This window comes from Oncorhynchus gorbuscha, linkage group LG02 (assembly GCF_021184085.1).
Source record: "Oncorhynchus gorbuscha isolate QuinsamMale2020 ecotype Even-year linkage group LG02, OgorEven_v1.0, whole genome shotgun sequence".
In the NCBI taxonomy this organism is placed as follows: Eukaryota; Metazoa; Chordata; class Actinopteri; order Salmoniformes; family Salmonidae; genus Oncorhynchus; species Oncorhynchus gorbuscha.
The window spans coordinates 41,675,191-41,696,486 of NC_060174.1; the positions used below are offsets into that span (position 1 = coordinate 41,675,191).

The 21,296-nt window shown below is 43.8% G+C and overlaps 1 protein-coding gene across 2 annotated transcripts in view; it reads left to right on the top strand.

Moving 5' to 3' along the window:
- The first annotated feature begins 8,219 nt into the window (after nt 1-8,219).
- fbxo31 (F-box protein 31) overlaps nt 8,220-21,296 on the top strand; it is a 27,690-nt gene continuing 14,613 nt past the window's right edge. Inside the window, exons 1-5 of one of the 2 annotated variants that reach the window (XM_046294356.1) lie at nt 8,220-8,753; nt 10,499-10,570; nt 19,926-20,012; nt 20,545-20,621; nt 20,801-20,968. In XM_046294356.1, the coding sequence (XP_046150312.1) occupies nt 8,360-8,753; nt 10,499-10,570; nt 19,926-20,012; nt 20,545-20,621; nt 20,801-20,968 (798 nt within the window). In that variant the 5' untranslated portion in view covers nt 8,220-8,359. The remainder of the gene's footprint in view (nt 8,754-10,498; nt 10,571-19,925; nt 20,013-20,544; nt 20,622-20,800; nt 20,969-21,296) is intronic. The other variant, XM_046294365.1, reaches the window with a different exon arrangement.

A 21,296-nucleotide genomic window follows, 5' to 3' on the forward strand; every position in this document is an offset into this window, starting at 1 on the left:
CAATTCAATTTCAATTTTAAAAGATTAACTGTAAGTATTACACTTACAAAAGTTCCAAAAGAATAAAGACATTTGAAATGTCATATTATGAAAATATACAGTGTTGTAATGATGTGCAAATAGTTAAAGTACAAAATGCATAATAAATAAACATAAACACAAGTTGAATTTACAATGGTGTTTGTTCTTCACTGGTTGCCTTTTTCTTGAGGCAACAGGTCACAAATCTTGCTGCTGTGATTACACACCGTGGTATTTCACCCAATAGATAAAGGGAGTTTATCAAAATTGAATTTGTTTTCTAATTCTTTCTGGGACTGTGTAATCTGAGGGAAATATGTGTCTCTAATATAAAAATGGTAGGAGGTTAGGAAGTGCAGCTCGGTTTCCATCTCATTTTGTGGGAAGTGTGCACATAGCCTTTTCTTCTCTTGAGAGCCAGGTCTGCCTTCGGAGGCCTTTCTCAATAGCAAGGCTATGCTCACTGAGTCTCTACATAGTCAAAGATTTCTTCTCCCACTGTGTACTCTCTGTTTAGGGCCAAATAGTATTCTAGTTTGGTCTTTTTTCTGTAAATTCTTTCCAATGTGTCGAGTAATTATCTTTTTGTTTTCTCATGATTTGGTTGGGTCTAATTGTGTTGATGTCCTGAGGCTCTGTGGGGTCTGTTTGTGTTTGTGGACAGAGCCCTAGGGCCAGCTTGCTTAGGGGGCTCTTCTCCAGGTTTATTTCACTGTAGGTGATGGCTTTGTTATGGAAGGTTTGGGAATCGCTTCCTTTTAGGTGGTTGTAGAATTTAACAGCTCTTTTCTGGATTTTTATCATTAGCGGGTGTCGGCCTAATTCTGTATTATTTTGTGTTTTACGTTGTACGCAGAGGATATTTTTGCAGAATACTGTATGCAGAGTTTCAGTTTGGTGTTTGTCCCATTTTGTGAATTCTTGGTTGGTGAGCAGACAACAGACCTCACAACCATAAAGGGCAATGGGTTCTGTAACTGATTAAATTATTTTATATATTTTTAACCAGATCCTAATTGGTATGTCGAATTGTATGTTCCTTTTGATGATATGGAAGGCCCTTCTTGCCTTTTCTCTCAGATTGTTCACAGCTTTGTGGAAGTTACCTGTGGTTCTGATGTTTAGGCCAATGTATGTATAGTTTTTTTGTGTGCTCTAGGGCAAGTGTCTAGATGAAATTTGTATTCATGGTCCTGAGATGTCATGCTGGTGAAAGAGGACCCAAAAGCGACTTGGCGAAAACAGAGTCTTTAATCCAGTAAAGTGAATACAAACAAAAAAACACAACTTTCACTCGAAATGACGAGGACTAACTGGAGACTCGATCTTGAACAGCAGGTGAACAGCAGGTTGCCTCGGGAAGGCACTCAAACCAGACAGACTCAGACACCTGCTCACCACGCAGCATCTGAGGAAAACACGACACGACAGGGCGATACACAATCACAGCACGGTGAATTCTAAACAAGGAACCGACAGGACAGGAACGGAACACAAAGGAAGAAATAGGGACTCTAATCAGGGGAAAGGATCGGGAACAGGTGTGGGAAGACTAAATGATTGATTAGGGGAATAGGAACAGCTGGGAGCAGGAACGGAACGATAGAGAGAAGAGAGAGCGAGAGAGTGAGAGAGGGAGGGGGAGAGAGAGGGATAGAAAGAGGGAAAGAACCTAATAAGACCAGCAGAGGGAAACGAATAGCATGGGAAGCACAGGGACAAGACAAGATAATAAATGACAAAACATGACAGTACCCCCCCACTCACCGAGCGCCTCCTGGCGCACTCGAGGAGGAATCCTGGCGGCAACGGAGGAAATCATCGATGAGTGAACGGTCCAGCACGTCCCGAGACGGAACCCAACTCCTCTCCTCAGGACCGTAACCCTCCCAATCCACTAAGTATTGGTGACCCCGTCCCGAGAACGCATGTCCATGATCTTATGTACCTTGTAAATAGGTGCGCTCTCGACAAGGACGGGAGGGGGGAGGAAGACGAACGGGGGTGCGAAGAAAGGGCTTGACACAGGAGACATGGAAGACAGGATGGACGCGACGAAGATGTCGCGGAAGAAGCAGTCGCACAGCGACAGGATTGACGACCTGGGAGACACGGAACGGACCAATGAACCGCGGAGTCAACTTACGAGAAGCTGTCGTAAGAGGAAGGTTGCGAGTGGAAAGCCACACTCTCTGGCCGCAACAATACCTTGGACTCTTAATCCTGCGTTTATTGGCGGCTCTCACAGTCTGTGCCCTGTAACGGCAAAGTGCAGACCTCACCCTCCTCCAGGTGCGCTCACAACGTTGGACAAACGCTTGAGCGGAGGGAACGCTGGACTCGGCAAGCTGGGATGAGAACAGAGGAGGCTGGTAACCCAGACTACTCTGAAACGGAGATAACCCGGTAGCAGACGAAGGAAGCGAATTGTGAGCGTATTCTGCCCAGGGGAGCTGTTCTGCCCAAGACGCAGGGTTTCTGAAAGAAAGGCTGCGTAGTATGCGACCAATCGTCTGATTGGCCCTCTCTGCTTGACCGTTAGACTGGGGATGAAACCCGGAAGAGAGACTGACGGACGCACCAATCAAACGACAGAACTCCCTCCAAAACTGTGACGTGAATTGCGGGCCTCTGTCTGAAACGGCGTCTAACGGGAGGCCATGAATTCTGAATACATTCTCGATAATGATTTGTGCCGTCTCCTTAGCGGAAGGAAGTTTAGCGAGGGGAATGAAATGTGCCGCCTTAGAGAACCTATCGACAACCGTAAGAATCACAGTCTTCCCCGCAGACAAAGGCAGACCGGTAATGAAGTCTAGGGCGATGTGAGACCATGGTCGAGAAGGAATGGGGAGCGGTCTGAGACGACCGGCAGGAGGAGAGTTACCCGACTTAGTCTGCGCACAGTCCGAACAAGCAGCCACGAAACGGCGCGTGTCACGCTCCTGAGTCGGCCACCAAAAGCGCTGGCGAATAGACGCAAGAGTGCCTCGAACACCGGGATGACCAGCTAACTTGGCAGAGTGAGCCCACTGAAGAACAGCCAGACGAGTGGAAACAGGAACGAAAAGGAGGTTACTAGGACAAGCGCGCGGGCGACGCAGTGTGCGTGAGTGCTTGCTTAACCTGTCTTTCAATTCCCCAGACTGTTAACCCGACAACACGCCCATAAGGAAGAATCCCTCGGGATCAGTAGAAGCCACAGAAGAACTAAACAGACGGGATAAGGCATCAGGCTTGGTGTTCTTGCTACCCGGACGGTAAGAAATCACAAACTCGAAACGAGCGAAAAACAACGCCCAACGAGCTTGACGGGCATTAAGTCGTTTGGCAGAACGGATGTACTCAAGGTTCTTATGGTCTGTCCAAACGACAAAAGGAACGGTCGCCCCCTCCAACCACTGTCGCCATTCGCCTAGGGCTAAGCGGATGGCGAGCAGTTCACGGTTACCCACATCATAGTTGCGCTCAGATGGCGACAGGCGATGAGAAAAATAAGCGCAAGGATGAACCTTATCGTCAGACTGGAAGCGCTGGGATAGAATGGCTCCCACGCCTACCTCTGAAGCGTCAACCTCGACAATGAATTGTCTAGTGACGTCAGGAGTAACGAGGATAGGAGCGGACGTAAAACGTTCTTTTAGAAGATCAAAAGCTCCCTGGGCGGAACCGGACCACTTAAAACACGTCTTGACAGAAGTAAGAGCTGTGAGAGGGGCAGCAACTTGACCGAAATTACGAATGAAACGCCGATAGAAATTAGCGAAACCTAAAAAGCGCTGCAACTCGACACGTGACCTTGGAACGGGCCAATCACTGACAGCTTGGACCTTAGCGGAATCCATCTGAATGCCTTCAGCGGAAATAACGGAACCGAGAAAAGTAACGGAGGAGACATGAAAAGAGCACTTCTCAGACTTTACGTAGAGACAATTCTCTAAAAGGCGCTGTAGGACACGTCGAACGTGCTGAACATGAATCTCGAGTGACGGAGAAAAAATCAGGATATCGTCAAGATAGACAAAAACAAAGATGTTCAGCATGTCTCTCAGAACATCATTAACTAATGCCTGAAAAACAGCTGGCGCATTGGCGAGACCAAACGGCAGAACCCGGTACTCAAAATGCCCTAACGGAGTGTTAAACGCCGTTTTCCACTCGTCCCCCTCTCTGATGCGCACGAGATGGTAAGCGTTACGAAGGTCCAACTTAGTAAAGCACCTGGCTCCCTGCAGAATCTCGAAGGCTGATGACATAAGGGGAAGCGGATAACGATTCTTAACCGTTATGTCATTCAGCCCTCGATAATCCACGCAGGGGCGCAGAGTACCGTCCTTCTTCTTAACAAAAAGAACCCCGCCCCGGCCGGAGAGGAAGAAGGCACTATGGTACCGGCGTCAAGAGACACAGACAAATAATCCTCGAGAGCCTTACGTTCGGGAGCCGACAGAGAGTATAGTCTACCCCGAGAAGGAGTGGTCCCCGGAAGGAGATCAATACTACAATCATACGACCGGTGAGGAGGAAGGGAGTTGGCTCGGGACCGACTGAAGACCGTGCGCAGATCATGATATTCCTCCGGCACTCCTGTCAAATCGCCAGGTTCCTCCTGAGAAGTAGGGACAGAAGAAACGGGAGGGATGGCAGACATTAAACACTTCACATGACAAGAAACGTTCCAGGATAGGATAGAATTACTAGACCAATTAATAGAAGGATTATGACCTACTAGCCAGGGATGACCCAAAACAACAGGTGTAAACGGTGAACGAAAAATCAAAAAAGAAATAGTCTCACTGTGGTTACCAGATACTGTGAGGGTTAAAGGTAGTGTCTCAAATCTGATACTGGGAAGATGACTACCATCTAAGGCGAACATGGGCGTAGGCTTATCTAACTCTCTGAAAGGAATGTCATGTTTCTGAACCCATGCTTCGTCCATGAAACAACCCTCAGCCCCAGAGTCTATCAAGGCACTACATGTAGCACCCGAACCGGTCCAGCGTAGATGGACCGACAAAGTAGTACAGGATTTTGATGGAGAGACTTGAGTAGTTGCGCTCACCTGTAGCCCTCCGCTTACAGATGAGCTCTGGCCTTTACTGGACATGAATTAACAAAATGTCCAGCAACTCCGCAATAGAGGCACAGGCGGTTGGTGATCCTCCGTTCCCTCTCCTTAGTCGAGATGCGAATCCCTCCCAGCTGCATGGGCTCAGACTCTGAGCCAGAGGAGGGAGATGGTTGCGATGCGGAGCAGGGAAACACCGTTGATGCGAGCTCTCTTCCACGAGCCCGGTGACGAAGATCTACCCGTCGTTCTATGCGGATGGCGAGAGCAATCAAAGAGTCCACATCTGAAGGAACCTCCCGGGAGAGAATCTCATCCTTAACCACTGCGTGGAGTCCCTCCAGAAAACGAGCGAGCAGCGCCGGCTCGTTCCACTCACTAGAGGCAGCAAGAGTGCGAAACTCAATAGAATAATCCGTTATGGACCGTTCACCTTGGCATAAGGAAGCCAGGGCCCTAGAAGCCTCCCTACCAAAAACTGAACGGTCAAAAACCCGAATCATCTCCTCTTTAAAGTTCTGGAACTTGTTAGAGCAATCAGCCCTTGCCTCCCAGATAGCTGTGCCCCATTCTCGAGCCCGGCCAGTAAGGAGTGAAATGACGTAAGCAACCCGAGCTCTCTCTCTAGAGTATGTGTTGGGTTGGAGAGAGAACACAATCTCACACTGCGTGAGAAAGGAGCGGCACTCAGTGGGCTGCCCGGAGTAGCAAGGTGGGTTATTAACCCTAGGTTCTGGAGGCTCGACAGGCCAGGAAGTAACAGGTGGCACGAGACGTAGACTCTGGAACTGTCCAGAGAGGTCGGAAACCTGAGCGGCCAGGTTCTCCACGGCATGGCGAGCAGCAGACAATTCCTGCTCGTGTCTGCCGAGCATGGCTCCTTGGATCTCGACGGCAGTGTAACGAGCGTCTGAAGTCGCTGGGTCCATTCCTTGGTCGGTTCCTTCTGTCATGCTGGTGAAAGAGGACCCAAAAGCGACTTGGCGAAAACAGAGTCTTTAATCCAGTAAAGTGAATACAAACAAAAAACACAACTTTCACTCGAAATGACGAGGACTAACTGGAGACTCGATCTTGAACAGCAGGTGAACAGCAGGTTGCCTCGGGAAGGCACTCGAACCAGACAGACTCAGACACCTGCTCACCACGCAGCATCTGAGGAAAACACGACACGACAGGGCGATACACAATCACAGCACGGTGAATTCTAAACAAGGAACCGACAGGACAGGAACGGAACACAAAGGAAGAAATAGGGACTCTAATCAGGGGAAAGGATCGGGAACAGGTGTGGGAAGACTAAATGATTGATTAGGGGAATAGGAACAGCTGGGAGCAGGAACGGAACGATAGAGAGAAGAGAGAGCGAGAGAGTGAGAGAGGGAGGGGGAGAGAGAGGGATAGAAAGAGGGAAAGAACCTAATAAGACCAGCAGAGGGAAACGAATAGCATGGGAAGCACAGGGACAAGACAAGATAATAAATGACAAAACATGACATGAGAACTGGACCTTTTTTGGAACACCATTATTTATGTCTTACTGAGATTTAGTGTCAGGACTCAGATCTGACAGAATCTGTGCAGAAGATGTAGGTGCTGTTGTAGGCCCTCCTTGGTTGGGGACAGAAGCACCATATCATCAGCAAACAGACATTTGATTTCAGATTTTAGTAGGGTGAGGCCAGGTGCATTTGTCTGTTCTAGTGCCCTCGCCAATTAGTTGATAGGGTGGGGCTTAAGCTGCATCCCTTTCTCACCCCCCGGCCCCGTGGAAAGAAATGTATGTGTTTTTTGCCCATTTTAACAGCACACTTGTTGTTTGTGTACATGGATTTTATAATGTCGTTTGTTTTTCTCTCAACACCACTTTCCATCAATTTGTATAGCAGTCCCTTGTGCCAAATTGTGTCAAAAGCTTTTTTGAAATCAATAAAGCATGAGAAGACTTTGCCTTTGTTTTGGTTTGTTTGTCAATTAAGGTGTGCAGGGTGAATACGTGGTCTGTTGTACGGTAATTTGGTAAAAAGCCCATTTGACATTTGCTCAGTACATTGTTTTCGCTGAGGAAATGTACGAGTCTGCGGTTAATGATAATGTAGAGGATGCATATCCCACAATAGTTATTGGGGTCAAATTTGTTTTCACTTTTGTGGTTTGGGGTGATCAGTCCTTGGTTCCAAATATTGAGGAAGATGCCAGAACTGAGGATGATGTTAAAGAGTTTGAGTATAGCCAATTTGGAATTTGTGGTCTGTATATTTTATCATTTCATTGTCTATAGATTACTTTTAGCTGAAATAATTTCCACTGGTAGCTAGCTAACGTAAACAGGCTAGGTTAGGCTACTGCCTTAATCACGAATCGTCTACCTCACACAAACATTTAAAAACAATTACAATAGTTTAATTGGCAGATTCATTTTGATCAAAGTTTCACAATTGGATAATCCCAAAAACACACACACATGTCACCATTGCTACCAAGGATAGTGGGAGTGAACTTCGGAGAAGCAGGAATGGGAAGAGGGTGGGAACTGCATAAATTGCTATGAGCTGCCGGCAATGTAGTAGCCGATTAGGGGCGCTGGAGGAACCAATTGCCAAAATGACTCACAAAATTCAAGTGTGAATCTTGCCTAATGGGAGGACCGGCCTTGCCACTAGTAATTACCAGTTGGAGGGCCATTCAAATTGAGTATAATTCATTGGCTGATCCCTCCTGATATCCCGAATGGTATCATGTGATCCTTCCTTCAGCAATAGGAGGCCCACCCAGTTGACTACTTTAAAATAGTGGATGCCCTCAATGACAATGTCCATGCCAAAACAGGTTTTTATCCATCTAGAGCAAGGACTACTGTCACCAGGAAATGTCCCCCCATTTGCAGGATCTTTCTGAGCCTGTGTTGGGACCTGATTGGAACAGAAAAGCAGGCTGATTTAGTTTAATTAAAATGTTATGGATAGTTTGTATGGATTCTTTTTTCTATATATATTATTATAATTGAACAATTTTAGCCCGCATTTCTTCCCTTTGGCATCTTTATTAACAACCTGTACAGTAGATGGCGGAATGCACCTATAATTGTTGCGAACGCCATTATACCAAAGACGAAGAAGAACACGTTGACTTTGCGTCACGTGTTTCCGCCCAAGCTCGCTTGGACAGTGAGGTTGTCGATACTGCAGTTGTTGTGGTGCAGTAATGTCAAAGATTTGTATAACTAAACATTCTGTTGTAATGTTATCCCTTTGGTGACTACTGCGGATGGCTGTGTGTGCCAGGCTCTGCGGAGTGGGTCAGTCTCGGAGGTGCAGGCGGCGTCAGCGGCATAATCAACAGGATCAGGGAAGCGACTCCGATATGGACGAGGAGGAAGGGGAGCGGATTGTGGGTGAGACACAATCCGTCACCGGCGGCCCGGAGAACTCTGCTGCGGCAGGGCCGAGTGTGGCCCATGAAGCCGCTGCTGAAGCCACTGCTGACAGTGCAAGCACCGTACCACCGAACCCGCAGTCCCTGTTGGATCTGCCCCCAGAGATTTTAGTGGAAGTATTCTCATCTCTCCCGGGCACGGAGTTACCAAACCTGGCCCTCGTCTGCAAGAAATTCAGGCAAATTCTCAACACGGAAACCATCTGGAGAAGGCGATGCACGGAGGGTAAATAATAGTGATCGCTCATTGTCATTTCAGATAGAAGAATCATTAATTCGCTGCTATCATGTCCTATGCGAAGTGTGACGTTTTATCATACGGGAATTAAGTGACAGTATTTGGTCCACAGGTTAGTCTATAGCATGGTTTCCCATCCGTGTTTCCCCATGGCCCCTTTTTCACATTTGATGTATTTTTTTTTATTGATTGAGATTGCTTATATTAAATACACCACCAACTTGATTTTGTTTTAATTTGTAGGACCAAGGATTTAAAAAGAAATGTAAGCTCATTTTCTGCAATTCTGAAAAAGCTGGCATTTGGAATTATGTTAAAATGGTCAAACTGGATCATTTAGCTAATTGGCTTTTAATTTTAGGACCCCTTTAGGTGTGTGTGTATATATACAGTGGGGCAAAAAACGTATTTAGTCAGCCACCAATTGTGCAAGTTCTCCCACTTAAAAAGATGAGAGGCCTGTACACTTCAACTATGAGAGACAAAATGAGAAGAAAAAAATCCAGAAAATCACATTGTAGGATTTTTAATGAATTTATTTGCCAATTATGGTGGAAAATAAGTATTTGGTCACCTACAAAAAATACATTTGGCTAAGGTATATGTAAACTTCCAACTTCAACTGTAGGTATGCATGTCAGCTTTGTCATCGTTTTTTCGACACCGATGTTTGCATTTTTAGCTAATATCATCCGATTCCGATATGAATTCCAATCAAGTTGTAGAAACCCCCCAAGGATGATCAATGAAACAGAATTAACCTGAGCTCAATTTCAAGTCTCATACCAAAGGGTCTATATTTCTGTTTTTTATTTTTAATATATTTGCAAACATTTTTAAACCTGTTTTCACTTCGTCATTATGGGTTATTGTGTGTAGATTGATGAGGAAAACAATAATTTTAGAATAAGGCTGCATGGGCTACTTTCTGTCCATAACCTTGAAATTAAAAAAGATAACAATTAAATAGAAAGGTTTTATCAAACTGAAAACAAGTAAATCAAGTCTGAAATCTAACTGAAATTCAAATAAAAGTACATTACAAATTTTAAGAACCTTGTAGTTCACCAATGCACGTTTGCATGAGTCGTTTCTCAGTGAAAGCCATAGTTCTTGTGAGTACAAGATGCACCAGCCTGATATTGGCTCTGCCATTGGGACATCTGCCAAGTGGAGCAGTAGTGTCCACTGGCATTTTTTCATTTGAGAGCTTTGTGCATTCTAGTAGCTAAGTCATCATGTAAACATGGTGAGCAAGGCAGCTATGATATGTTCACTGTAGATACGCAGACCAGGGGTCTGAGCCTTGAGGTCTGGAATACTGCTGGTTTTCTGTTCTACCTGATGTCTTACACCCACCTGGTGTCCCAGGTCCAAATCAGTCCTTGGTTAGAGGGGAATAATGAAAATCAGCAGTGGAACTGGTTGAGGTCCAGATTTTGAATTTGCCTGGTATACAATGTATTGGATTAGGATTTCTTCCTTTATTCATAGTATCCAGTCCATTATTGGGTTAGCGTAGTTTTGGAATTTGGGATGTGCAAATTTCTCATATAAGCCTAGGCGGCCAGATCTGAATGTGCTTTTATTGTCATGCCAACTCCTCTATTTTGTTGTCATGCTAGTGAAATTTGCTAAAGCACACGTAGCTTTGATGACTAGGCTACTGTCACAATCTGCCTTGGCCTTCATTGTCACATGCCTGTCTGTCGGTCTCTGTCTCTCTCCCAAAGAGTTTGGAATGAGGGAGGACCTGCGCAAGATGGAGGTGGTGGGTGTGTCCAGTCGGGAGCTCTATGCCAAACGTGAGTCTCTCTCTTTCTGAAAATATCAAACATTTTATTATCAGGACCAAGAATTTTTCCTGACCTGATCAGGAAAACCTCTGGGCCATAGACAACAGTGGGCATCTTTACATTGGCTAATTGAACCAAGTCACACTAGTATCACTTGTGCATTGAAGGTCCGGGAATAATATCACATATTGTCACTTTCTGCAAATCATCGATGACTCTGTTTCATCCTCTAAATTCCAGCATCTTGACTAGCCTCAACCTCATTTGGACAGAGGCTGCTGTTAAACACTTTCCAGTAGTTAGAAATGGTACCATTTGAGGCATTTTCTTGCCTTTGACACTTTGGGGATTAACTCAGTTATTTGCTACTGTAGGGGTAACCTCAAGATGGCTTGTGGGAAATTGCTCTTTGTGGTGGAGAGATTGTGCTTACTTTGTTTTTGTGTCATGAAGTTGATGCTATCAGGTTTGGGGCTAGGTTGGTTCTAGGTTAGGTTGGTTGTAGTCACCACTAGAACCAACCTGCCATACCCAGACAGACTATATGGACAGACACCAGACCGACAGATACAGAAATGACACTCGAACAGACTCATGCCACAATGACTAGCTGCTATGAAAGGCTGGTTATGGGACACATCAACTCCATTATCCCAGACACCCTAGACCCACCCCAACAGATCCATAAATGATGCACTCTCAATTGTGCTCCATCCTCACCCACCTAATAAGAGGAATATCTATGTATTAGGACCCTGGGACTGAACACCACCTGATGACAGCCTACAGGGAGGTGTCAGTGACCTAGCAGTGTGGTGCCATGACAACAACCTCTACCTCAACATCAGTTAGACCAAGGAGCTGATCGTGGACTTAAGGAAACTGGGGGGGGGGCACGGACATTATTTGGAAAGGCACACACCTGTCTATGTAAGGTCCCACATTTGACAGTGCATGTCAGACTAAAAATCAAGCCATGAGGTCAAAATAATTTGTTCGTAGAGCTCTAAGATAGGATTGTGTCGGCACAGATCTGGGGAAGGATACCAAAAAATGTCAGCATCACTGAAGGTCCCCAAACACATTGAGTGTGGAGAACCATCCAGAAGGACAACCATCTCTGTAGCACTCCACCAATCAGGCCTTTATGGTAGAGTGACCAGATGGAAGTCACTCCTCAGTAAAAGATACATGACAGCTCGCTTCGAGTTTGCCAAAAGGCACCTAATGGACACTCAGACCATGAGAAACAAAATTCTCTGGTCTGATGAAACCAAGATTGAACTCGTTGGCCTGAATGCTAAGCATCATGTCTGGAGGAAACCGTGCACCATCCCTACAGTGAAGCATGTTGGTGTTAGCATCCTGTTGTGTGGATGTAATTCAGCGGGAAAGAGACTGGGAGACTGGTCAGGATCGAGGAAAGATGAGTGGAGCAATGTACATAGAGATCCTTGATGAAAACCTGCTCTAGAGTGCTCAGGACCTCAGACTGGGGCAAAGGTTCACAATGACCCTAAGCACACAGCCAGACAACACAGGAGTAGCTTCAGGACAAGTCTCTGAATGTCCTTGAGTGGCCCAGACAGAGCCTGGACTTGAACCTGATCGAACATCTCTGGTGAGACCTGAAAATAGCTGTGCAACGACACTCCCCATCCAACCTGACAGAGCTTGAGAGGATCTGCAGAGAAGAATGGGAGAAACTGCCCAAATACAGGTGTGGCGTCATAGCTAAGAAGATTCAAGGCAGTAATCGCTGCCAAAGGTACTTCAACAAAGTACTGAGTAAAGGGTCTGAATACTTATGTAAATGTGATATTTCAGTTTTGTATTTTTAATATATTTGCCAAAATATTTTAAACCCTGTTTTTGTTTTGTCATTATGGGGTATTGTATGTAGATTGATGAGAGGGAAAAAAATATTTTATCAATTATAGAATAAGGGTGTAACGTAAAGGGGAGCTCCCAAGTGGCCAGCGGTCTAAGACCCTGGTTCGCTCCCGGGCTGTTTCACAACTTGCCGTGATTGGGAGTCCCATAGTGCATTGCAGAATTGGTCCGTTGTCTGGGTTACAGGAGGGTTTGGCCGGGGGGGGTTTACTTGGGTCACCGCGCTCTAGTAACTCCTTGTGACAGGCCCGGGCGTGAACAATGTTTTCTCCGACACATTGGTTGGCTGGCTTCCAGGTTAAGCAGGTGTTTGTGTTAAGAAGTGTGGTTTGCCGGGTCATGTTTTGGAGGACGCATGACTCGACCTTCGCCTCCCGAGCCCGTTGGAGTTGCAGCGATGAGATAAGATCGAAATACAAAAATATTTTTATATATTTTATAATATGGCTGTAACAAAATGTGGAAAAAAAGGGGTCTGAATATTTTCCGTATTCACTTTATCTACAGTTGAAGTCGGAAGTTTACATACACCTTAGCCAAATACATTTAAAGTCAGTATTTCATATTTTATTTCTTTCATCACATTCCCAGTGGGTCAGAAGTTTACATACACTCCATTAGTATTTGGTAGCATTGCCTTTAAATTGTTTAACTGGGGTCAAATGTTTCGGGTAGCCTTCCACAAGCTTCCCACAATAAGTTGGGTGAATTTTGGCCCATTCCTCCTGACAGAGCTGGTGTAACTGAGTCAGGTTGTTTGGTCCTTGCTCACACATGCTAGTTTATAGGACTGAGGTCAGGGCTTTGTGATGGCCACTTCAATACCTTGACTTTGATGTCCTTAAGCCATTTTGCCACACCTTTGAAAGTATGCTTGGGGTCATTGTCCATTTGGAACACCCATTTGTGACCAAGCTTTATCTTCCTGACCGATCGCTTGAGATGTTGCTTCTTCACTATATCCACATAATTTTCCTCTCCTCATGATGCCATCTATTTTGTGAAGTGCACCAGTCCCTCCTGCAGCAAAGCACCCCCACAACATGATGCTTCCACACCCTTTTTCCTCCAAACATAACGATGGTCATTATGTCCAAACAGTTCTATTTTTGTTTCATCAGACCAGAGGACATTTCTCCAAAAAGTACAATCTTTGTCCCCATGTGCAGTTGCAAACCATAGTCTGGCTTTTTTATGGCGGTTTTGGAGCAGTGACTTCTTCCTTGCTGAGCGGCCATTCAGATTTTGTCGATTATAAGACTTGTTTTACTGTGGATATGGATACTTTTGTACCTGTTTCCTCCAGCATCTTCACACGGTCCTTTTCTGCTGTTCTGGGATTGATTTGCACTTTTCACTCCAAGGTACGTTCATATGTAGGAGACAGAACACGTCTCCTTCCTGAGCGGTATGACGGCTTCGTGGTCCCATGGAGTTTATACTTGCGTACTATTGTTTGTACAGCTGAATGTGTTACTTTCAGGCATTTGGAAATTGCTCCCATGGATGAACCAGACTTGTGGAGGTCTTGGCTGATTTCTTTTGATTTTCCCATGTTGTCAAGCAAAGAGGCACTGAGTCTGAAGGTAGGCATTGAAATACATTCACAGGTACCTCCAATTGACTCAAATGATGTCAATTAGCCTATCAGAAGCTTCTAAAGCCATGATATCATTTTCTGGAATTTCAAAGCTGTTTAAAGGCACAGTCAACTTAGTGTATGTAAACTTCTGACCCACTGGAATTGTGATACAGTGAAGTAATCTGTCTGTAATCAATTGTTGGAAAAAATTACTTGTCATGCACAAAGTAGATGTCCTTACCGACTTGCCAAAAATATGGTTTCTTAACAAGAAATTTGTGGAGTGGTTGAAAAATGAGTTCTAATGACACCAACCTTAAACTTCCGACTTCAACTGTACCTCTATCACTCCAGTATCCCTGCAAAAATGTATTTGTTATTTTTGGTCGATCTACAGAAAATACTCTGTCACAGTGGAAGAAAAATTCAAACATTTGATAAAATATTATGAAAAATGAAACTATATTGATTCGATAAGTATTCACCCCCTGAGATGATACATGTTAGAAACACCTTTGGCATCGATTACATCTGAGTCTTTGGGTAACTCATTAAGATCTTAGCACACATCGATTGTACAATATTTGCACATTCTTTTAAAAATTCTTCAAGCTGTATTCTGTTTTTCTTTTTATCCTAAACTCTGTAGTCCTTGTCGATGACAAGCATGCCACCACCATGCTTGAAAATATGAAGAGTGGTACATGGTTATGTTGTTATTTGATTGGATTTGACTTCTTCCTTTTACATTGTCAATTAGAGAGCAACTACAATGTTGTGGAGCCATCTGCAGTTTTTTCGAAATCACAACCATTCAAATCTGTAACTGTTTTAAAATCATGATTGGCCATATAGGGAAATCCTTGAGCTGTTTCCTTCCTCGCAGGCAACTGAGTTATGAAAGCACCTGCATCTTTGTAGTGATTGGAATACACCATCCAATGCCTAATTAATAACTTCACCATGCTCAAAGGTAGTGCTGAGCGATTAACCAAATTTTCGATTATTAAACAACTAATTTTCTCTACAGACAAAATCATTCACAAGAGAAATTGGAGGAATCAAGTCAAGAACTGTGGGACACTGAGTTGTAGGTTTCATTAAACTTCTATTCAACCTAGTTCAGTGCAGAAATGTGGTAATTAACTACAATGACGACTATAATATTGCACCATTTAAAACATTTTTTTTTTATGGCTGATGGATCAGAGGTGAAGCGAGAGGTTTCACTCTCGCCAAAGTCTGTCCTAAATAAGACCAATGCGTTTCTTTGGCTTTATTTTTGATCTAAACTTGTCGCTTGCCTTCCCGCCTTTCGAACAACGGCCCCCATCGTTAGGGCATAGACATGAGCTTCTCCTCATTGTATACAGATCTCTGGATGGATACACTTTTACGCCCGCAACGTTAGGTTAGAGACACACAGACCGCGTTGAGGGAGTAATGTACACAACACAATGACGAGAGGGACCGTGAAAGTATACCTTCTCTACTCTAGAAGAAATAGTACAATTATTTTGTCAGACAGCTTTGCATCATATTTAGGCAGGCTAGCTACACTGAACAAAAATATAAATGCAACATGTAAAGTTTTGGTTTCATGAGATGAAATAAAAGATCCCAGAAATGTTCCATACGCACAAATATGATTTATCTCAAATTCTGTGCACAAATTTGGTTACATCCCTGTTGGTGAGCATTTCCCCATTGCCAAGGTAATCCATCCACCTGCCAGTTGTAGCGTATCAAGAATCTGATTAAACCGCATGATCATTACACAGGTGCAGCTTGTGCTGAGGACAATAAAAGTTGGTTGGTCCCCCCTTTGCTGCTTCACTCTTCTGGTAAGGCTTTCCACTAGATGTTGGAACATTGCTGCGAGGACTTGCTTCCATGAAGCCACGAGCATTAGTGAGGTGGGGCACCGATGTTGGGCGATTAGGCTTGGCTAGCAGTCAGCGTTCTAATTCATCCCATAGGTGTTCGATGGGGCAGAGTTCAGGGCTCTGTGCAGGCCAGTCAAGTTCTTCCACACCGATCTCGACAAACCATTTCTGTAATGAGCCCGGGGGGCATTATCATACTGAAACAAGAACCGGCTGTCCCCAAACTGTTGCCACAAAGTTGGAAGCACAGAATTGTCTAGAATGTCATTGTATGTTGTAGCGTTCATTTCCTTTCACTGGAAGGAGCCTGAACCATGAAAAACAGCCCCAGACCATTATTTCTCCTCAACAAACTTTACAGTTGGCACTGTGCATTGGGGCAGGTAGCGTTCTCCTGGCATCCGTCAAACCCAGATTTGTCTGTCGGAGTCCCAGATGATGAAGCGTGATTCCTCACGCCAGAGAACGCGTTTCCATTGCTCCAGAGTTCTATGGCGGTGAGCTTTACACCACTCCAGCCGACACTTGGCATTGCGCAAGGTGATCTTAGGCTTTTGTGCGGCTGCTAGGCCATGGAAAACCATTTCATATAGTTCCTGACAAACAGTTCTTGTGCTGACGTTGCTTCCAGAAGCAGTTTGGAACTCTGTAGTGAGTGTTGCAACAGAGGACAGACAATTTTTACACGCTACGTGCTTCAGCACTCAGCGGTCCCGTTCTGAGAGCTTGTGTGGCCTACAACTTCTCAGCTGAGCCATTGTGCCTCCTAGACGTTTCCACTTCACAATAATAGCACCTACAGTTGACTGGGGCAGGTCTAGCAGGGCAGAATGTGATGAACTGACTAGTTGGAAAGGTGGCATCCTATGACAATGCTATGTTGAAAGTCACAGCTCTTTAGGAAGGCCATTCTACTGCCAATATTTGACGATGGAAATTGCAAGACTATGTACTTGATTTTAGACACCTGCTAGCTGAAATAGTAGAATCCACTAATTTGAAGGGTTGTCCACATATACCATATATAGACACAGAAAAAGTATCTGTGACCAACAGATGCGTATCTGTATGCCCAGTCAGATGAAATCCATAGATTAGGGCCTAATGGGGTCTGTCAATTGACTGATTTCTTTATGAATTGTAACTCAATAAAATCTTTGACATTGTTGCATTTAAATATTTGTTCAATAAAAATAGGATAACTAAAGACATTACAGTATGGGGAACACAATGTTAGATGGCCTGACTGCTACTGCCTGAGCAGAGATGATTACGTTATGGAATGAAAACAAATTAAATAATAAAATAGAAACAAAGTAATATACCCAACTGAAATATTTTTAATTTCATAGTAATTTCCTGTTTTTCTGATGTCTACTGGAGGTCGACTGATTAATCGAAATGGCAGATTAATTAGGGCCGATTTTCATAACAATCAGAAATCGGTATTTTTGGACGGCTATTTATTTATTTTTTTAAATATATTTTTTAACACCTTTATTTAACTAGGCAAGTCAGTTAAGAACACATTTTTTTATTTTCAATGACAGCCTAGGAACGGTGGGTTAACTGCCTTGTTCAGGGGCAGAACGACAGATTTTTACCTTGTCAGGACGGGGATTCAATCTTGCAACCTTATAGTTTACTAGTCCAATGCTCTAACCACCTGCCTCACGAGGAGCCTGCCTGTTACGCGAATGCAGTAAGAAGCCAAGGTAAGTTGCTAGCTAGCATTACATTTACCTTATAAAAACAATCAATCAATCATAATCACTAGTTATAAATACATATGGTTCATGATATTACTAGTTTATTTAGCGTGTCCTGCGTTGCATATAATCGATGCGATGCGCATCCGCGAAAAAGGACTGTCGTTGCTCCAACGTGTATGTAACCATAAACATCAATGCCTTTCTTAAAATCAATACACAGAAGTATATATTTTTAAACCTGCATATTTAGCTAAAAGAAATCCAGGTTAGCAGGCAATATTAACCAGGTGAAATTGTGTCACTTCTCTTGCGTTCATTGCATGTAGAGTCAGGGTATATGCAACAGTTTGGGCCGCCTGGCTCTTTGCGAACTAATTTGCCTGAATTTGACTTAATTATGACTTAACATTGAAGGTTGTGCAATATAACAGTCATTTTTTGTCTCATGGATGCCACCCGTTAGATAAAATACGGAACGGTTCTGTATTTCACTGAAATAATAAATGTTTTGTTTTCGAGATGATAGTTTCCGGGATTCGACCATATTAATGACCTAAGGCTCGTATTTCTGTGTGTTATTATGTTATAATTAAGGCTATGATTTGATTGAGCAGTCTGACTGAGCGACGGTAGGCACCAGCAGGCTCGTAAGCATTCATTCAAACAGCACTTTAGTGCGTTTTGCCAGCAGCTCTTCGCTGTGCTTCAAGCATTGCGCTGTTTATGACTTCAAGCCTATCAACTCCCGAGATTAGGCTGGTGTAACCGATGTGAAATGGCTAGCTAGTTAGCGGGGTGCGCGCTAATAGCGTTTCAAATGTCACTCGCTCTGAGACTTGGAGTAGTTGTTCCTCTTGCTCTGCATGGGTAACGCAGCTTCGAGGGTGGCTGTTGTCTTTGTGTTCCTGGTTCGAGCCCAGGTAGGAGTGAGGAGAGGGACGGAAGCTATACTGTTACACTGGCAATACTAAAGTGCCTATAAGAACATCCAATAGTCAAAGGTATATGAAATACAAATCGTATAGAGAGATAGAAATAGTCCTGTAGTTCCTATAATAATTACAACCTAACTTCTTACCTGGGAATAATGAAAACTCATGTTAAAAGGAACCACCAGCTTTCATATGTTCTCATGTGCTGAGCAAGGAACTTAAACGTTAGCTTTTTTACATGGCACATATTGCACTTTTACTTTCTTCTCCAACACTTTGTTTTTGCATTATTTAAACCAAATTGAACATGTTTCATTATTTATTTGAGGCTAAATAGATTTGATTGATGTGTTTAAAATAAGTGTTCATTCATTATTGTTGTAATTGTCATTATTACAAATAAATAAAGAAAATCGTCCGATTTAATCGGTATCGGCTTTTTTTTTTGGTCCTACAATTAATCGGTATCGATGTTGAAAAATCATAATCGGTCGACCTCTTGTCTACCCAATGTGGACCTGACATAGGCAATGGAATAGTTTCAATGTTTTGGCAATTACATTTCACTATTGTGGGCATTGTAGCATCTTTATTTCATAATACAATTAATGTAGACAAAATTTGAATCGAAACCAAAACCGTGATTATTTTAAAATAATCGAACCGACCTCCAAAAAAAATGACTACAAAGGGATATTCAGTGTCTGTTTATTTACACATCTACTGATCGAGGCCCTTTGCGAGGCATTAAAAAACTTTCCTGCTCTTTATGGTTGAATCTGTGCTTGAAATTAACCACTGGATTGGGGGACCTTACAATTATCTGTATGTGTGGGGTACAGAGATGGGGTAGTCCTAAAACAAATCATGTTAACCACTGTTTGAACACAGAATGAGTCCATGCAAATTATTATGTACATTTTTACTCCTGAACTTATTTAGGCTTGCCATAACAAAGTGGTTGTATCCTTATTGACTCGACATGCCAGCTTTTCATTTTCTATTAATTTTGAAAGTCTTCTACAAACAAAATTCCACTTTGACATTATGGGGTATTGTGTGTAAGCCAGTGACACAAAATCTCAATTTAATCAATTTCAAATTCAGGCTGTAACACAACAAAATTTAGAAAAAGTAAAGGGGTGTGAATACTTTCTGAAGGCACTTTAGCTTACTTTCTCGTATTTTTATTTCTTGTGTGTTTTTGTTCTACCTTATGTTTTTTTGTTGTTGTACTACATTGATATTGATTGCTGGGTTTAGCGTTTGCAAGAAACACATTTCACTGTACTTGTGAATGTGACATTTTAAAACTTGAAACTTGATTAGTCTGCCCACTGTTGTGGTGTACCTGTCCAGGTGTGAACCCTCGGGTGAAGTCTGGCCGCTTTATGAAGCTCCTACCGGACTACGAGCACATGGACTACAGGGACGTGTACAGGCACTGTATGTACTGCAGCACATGCCTGACCTGACTGGCTCAACACACGTGTGGCTTTTAACATGCTAGTGTGTGATTGACTCCTGTGTTGTAGCCAGTTGCGACAAATACCATGTGCTCACCGACTGTGTGACGTGGTTTTGAAGGGGTGAATCTGCACTTTGCCCCTTACCTTAACTCGGACGTCTGACTACTAGGAATGGTACTGGAAAATGAATGTGCGCATTTAGCATGCTAGTCAACATGGTTAGTGCTTACAGTGACCGCTCCCTGTTTACTCTGACATTATGGACTCGTAAGTTTTTTTCATGCACTTGGATATAACTTCACATGTGCGTGCGTAGAGTACAATAACGATATGCCCCCTCCACATCTGCTGTCCTTGAAGTGAGGCCAGACCACGGTGATATGCTCTGTTGAGTTGTCATCAGTTTCTCAGTCAACTCTTATGTATTGCTTATGTATTGATGTCCTGCGATTTGAACGGTTCACCACTGTTTTGGTGTATTAACCCTTTGTTGCACTGTTGTGTTGCAGTGCTGCACCCATACAGACACATCCTGGGTCTTTGGCAGCCTGACATAGGCCCGTACGGAGGGCTGCTCAACGTGGTGGTACGCAATTAGTGTGTTTACACACACACACACACACACACCTACACAGACATTTTCAGTCTTTAAATGGTTCAGCACCCATGGTTGTAGAGGGGGACAAAAATGTGTCTAATTTCCCATCAAAACATGTTACTTTTCTCTCTCCCTTTACTCCGCTACCACCACCCATCCCTCTCCAGGTTGACGGGCTTTTCATCATTGGCTGGATGTACCTGCCCCCCCACGACCCTCGGGTCGAGGATCCCATGAGGAGGCGGCCACTCTTCCGCATCCACATGTGGGAGAGCAACAAGGTGGCGGTAGAGTGCATGTACGGACGCAAGGGCCCTCACAAGGGGGACATCCAAGTGAGTCCATTTTTCTTTCTTCTGTTGTGTTCTGAACAGACAGTAAAGCTAATGTTTGTGATTTATTTATTTTTCTGCCACTTGCAGTTTTTTAAAATGAGAATAATGATTGGCTGATCACTCCTCTTTACCTGGATGGCATTCTGTGATCCCTCCTTAAAGCTGCAATATGTAACTTTTTGGGCGACCTGAGAAATTCACATAGAAATGTGAGTTATAAATCTATAATTCTCATTGAAAGCAAGTCTAAGGAGCGGTAGATCTGTTCTATGTGCACTATTTCTATAAGTCCCGTTCTTCAGTTGAGTTTTTGCGTCTTATTTTCATT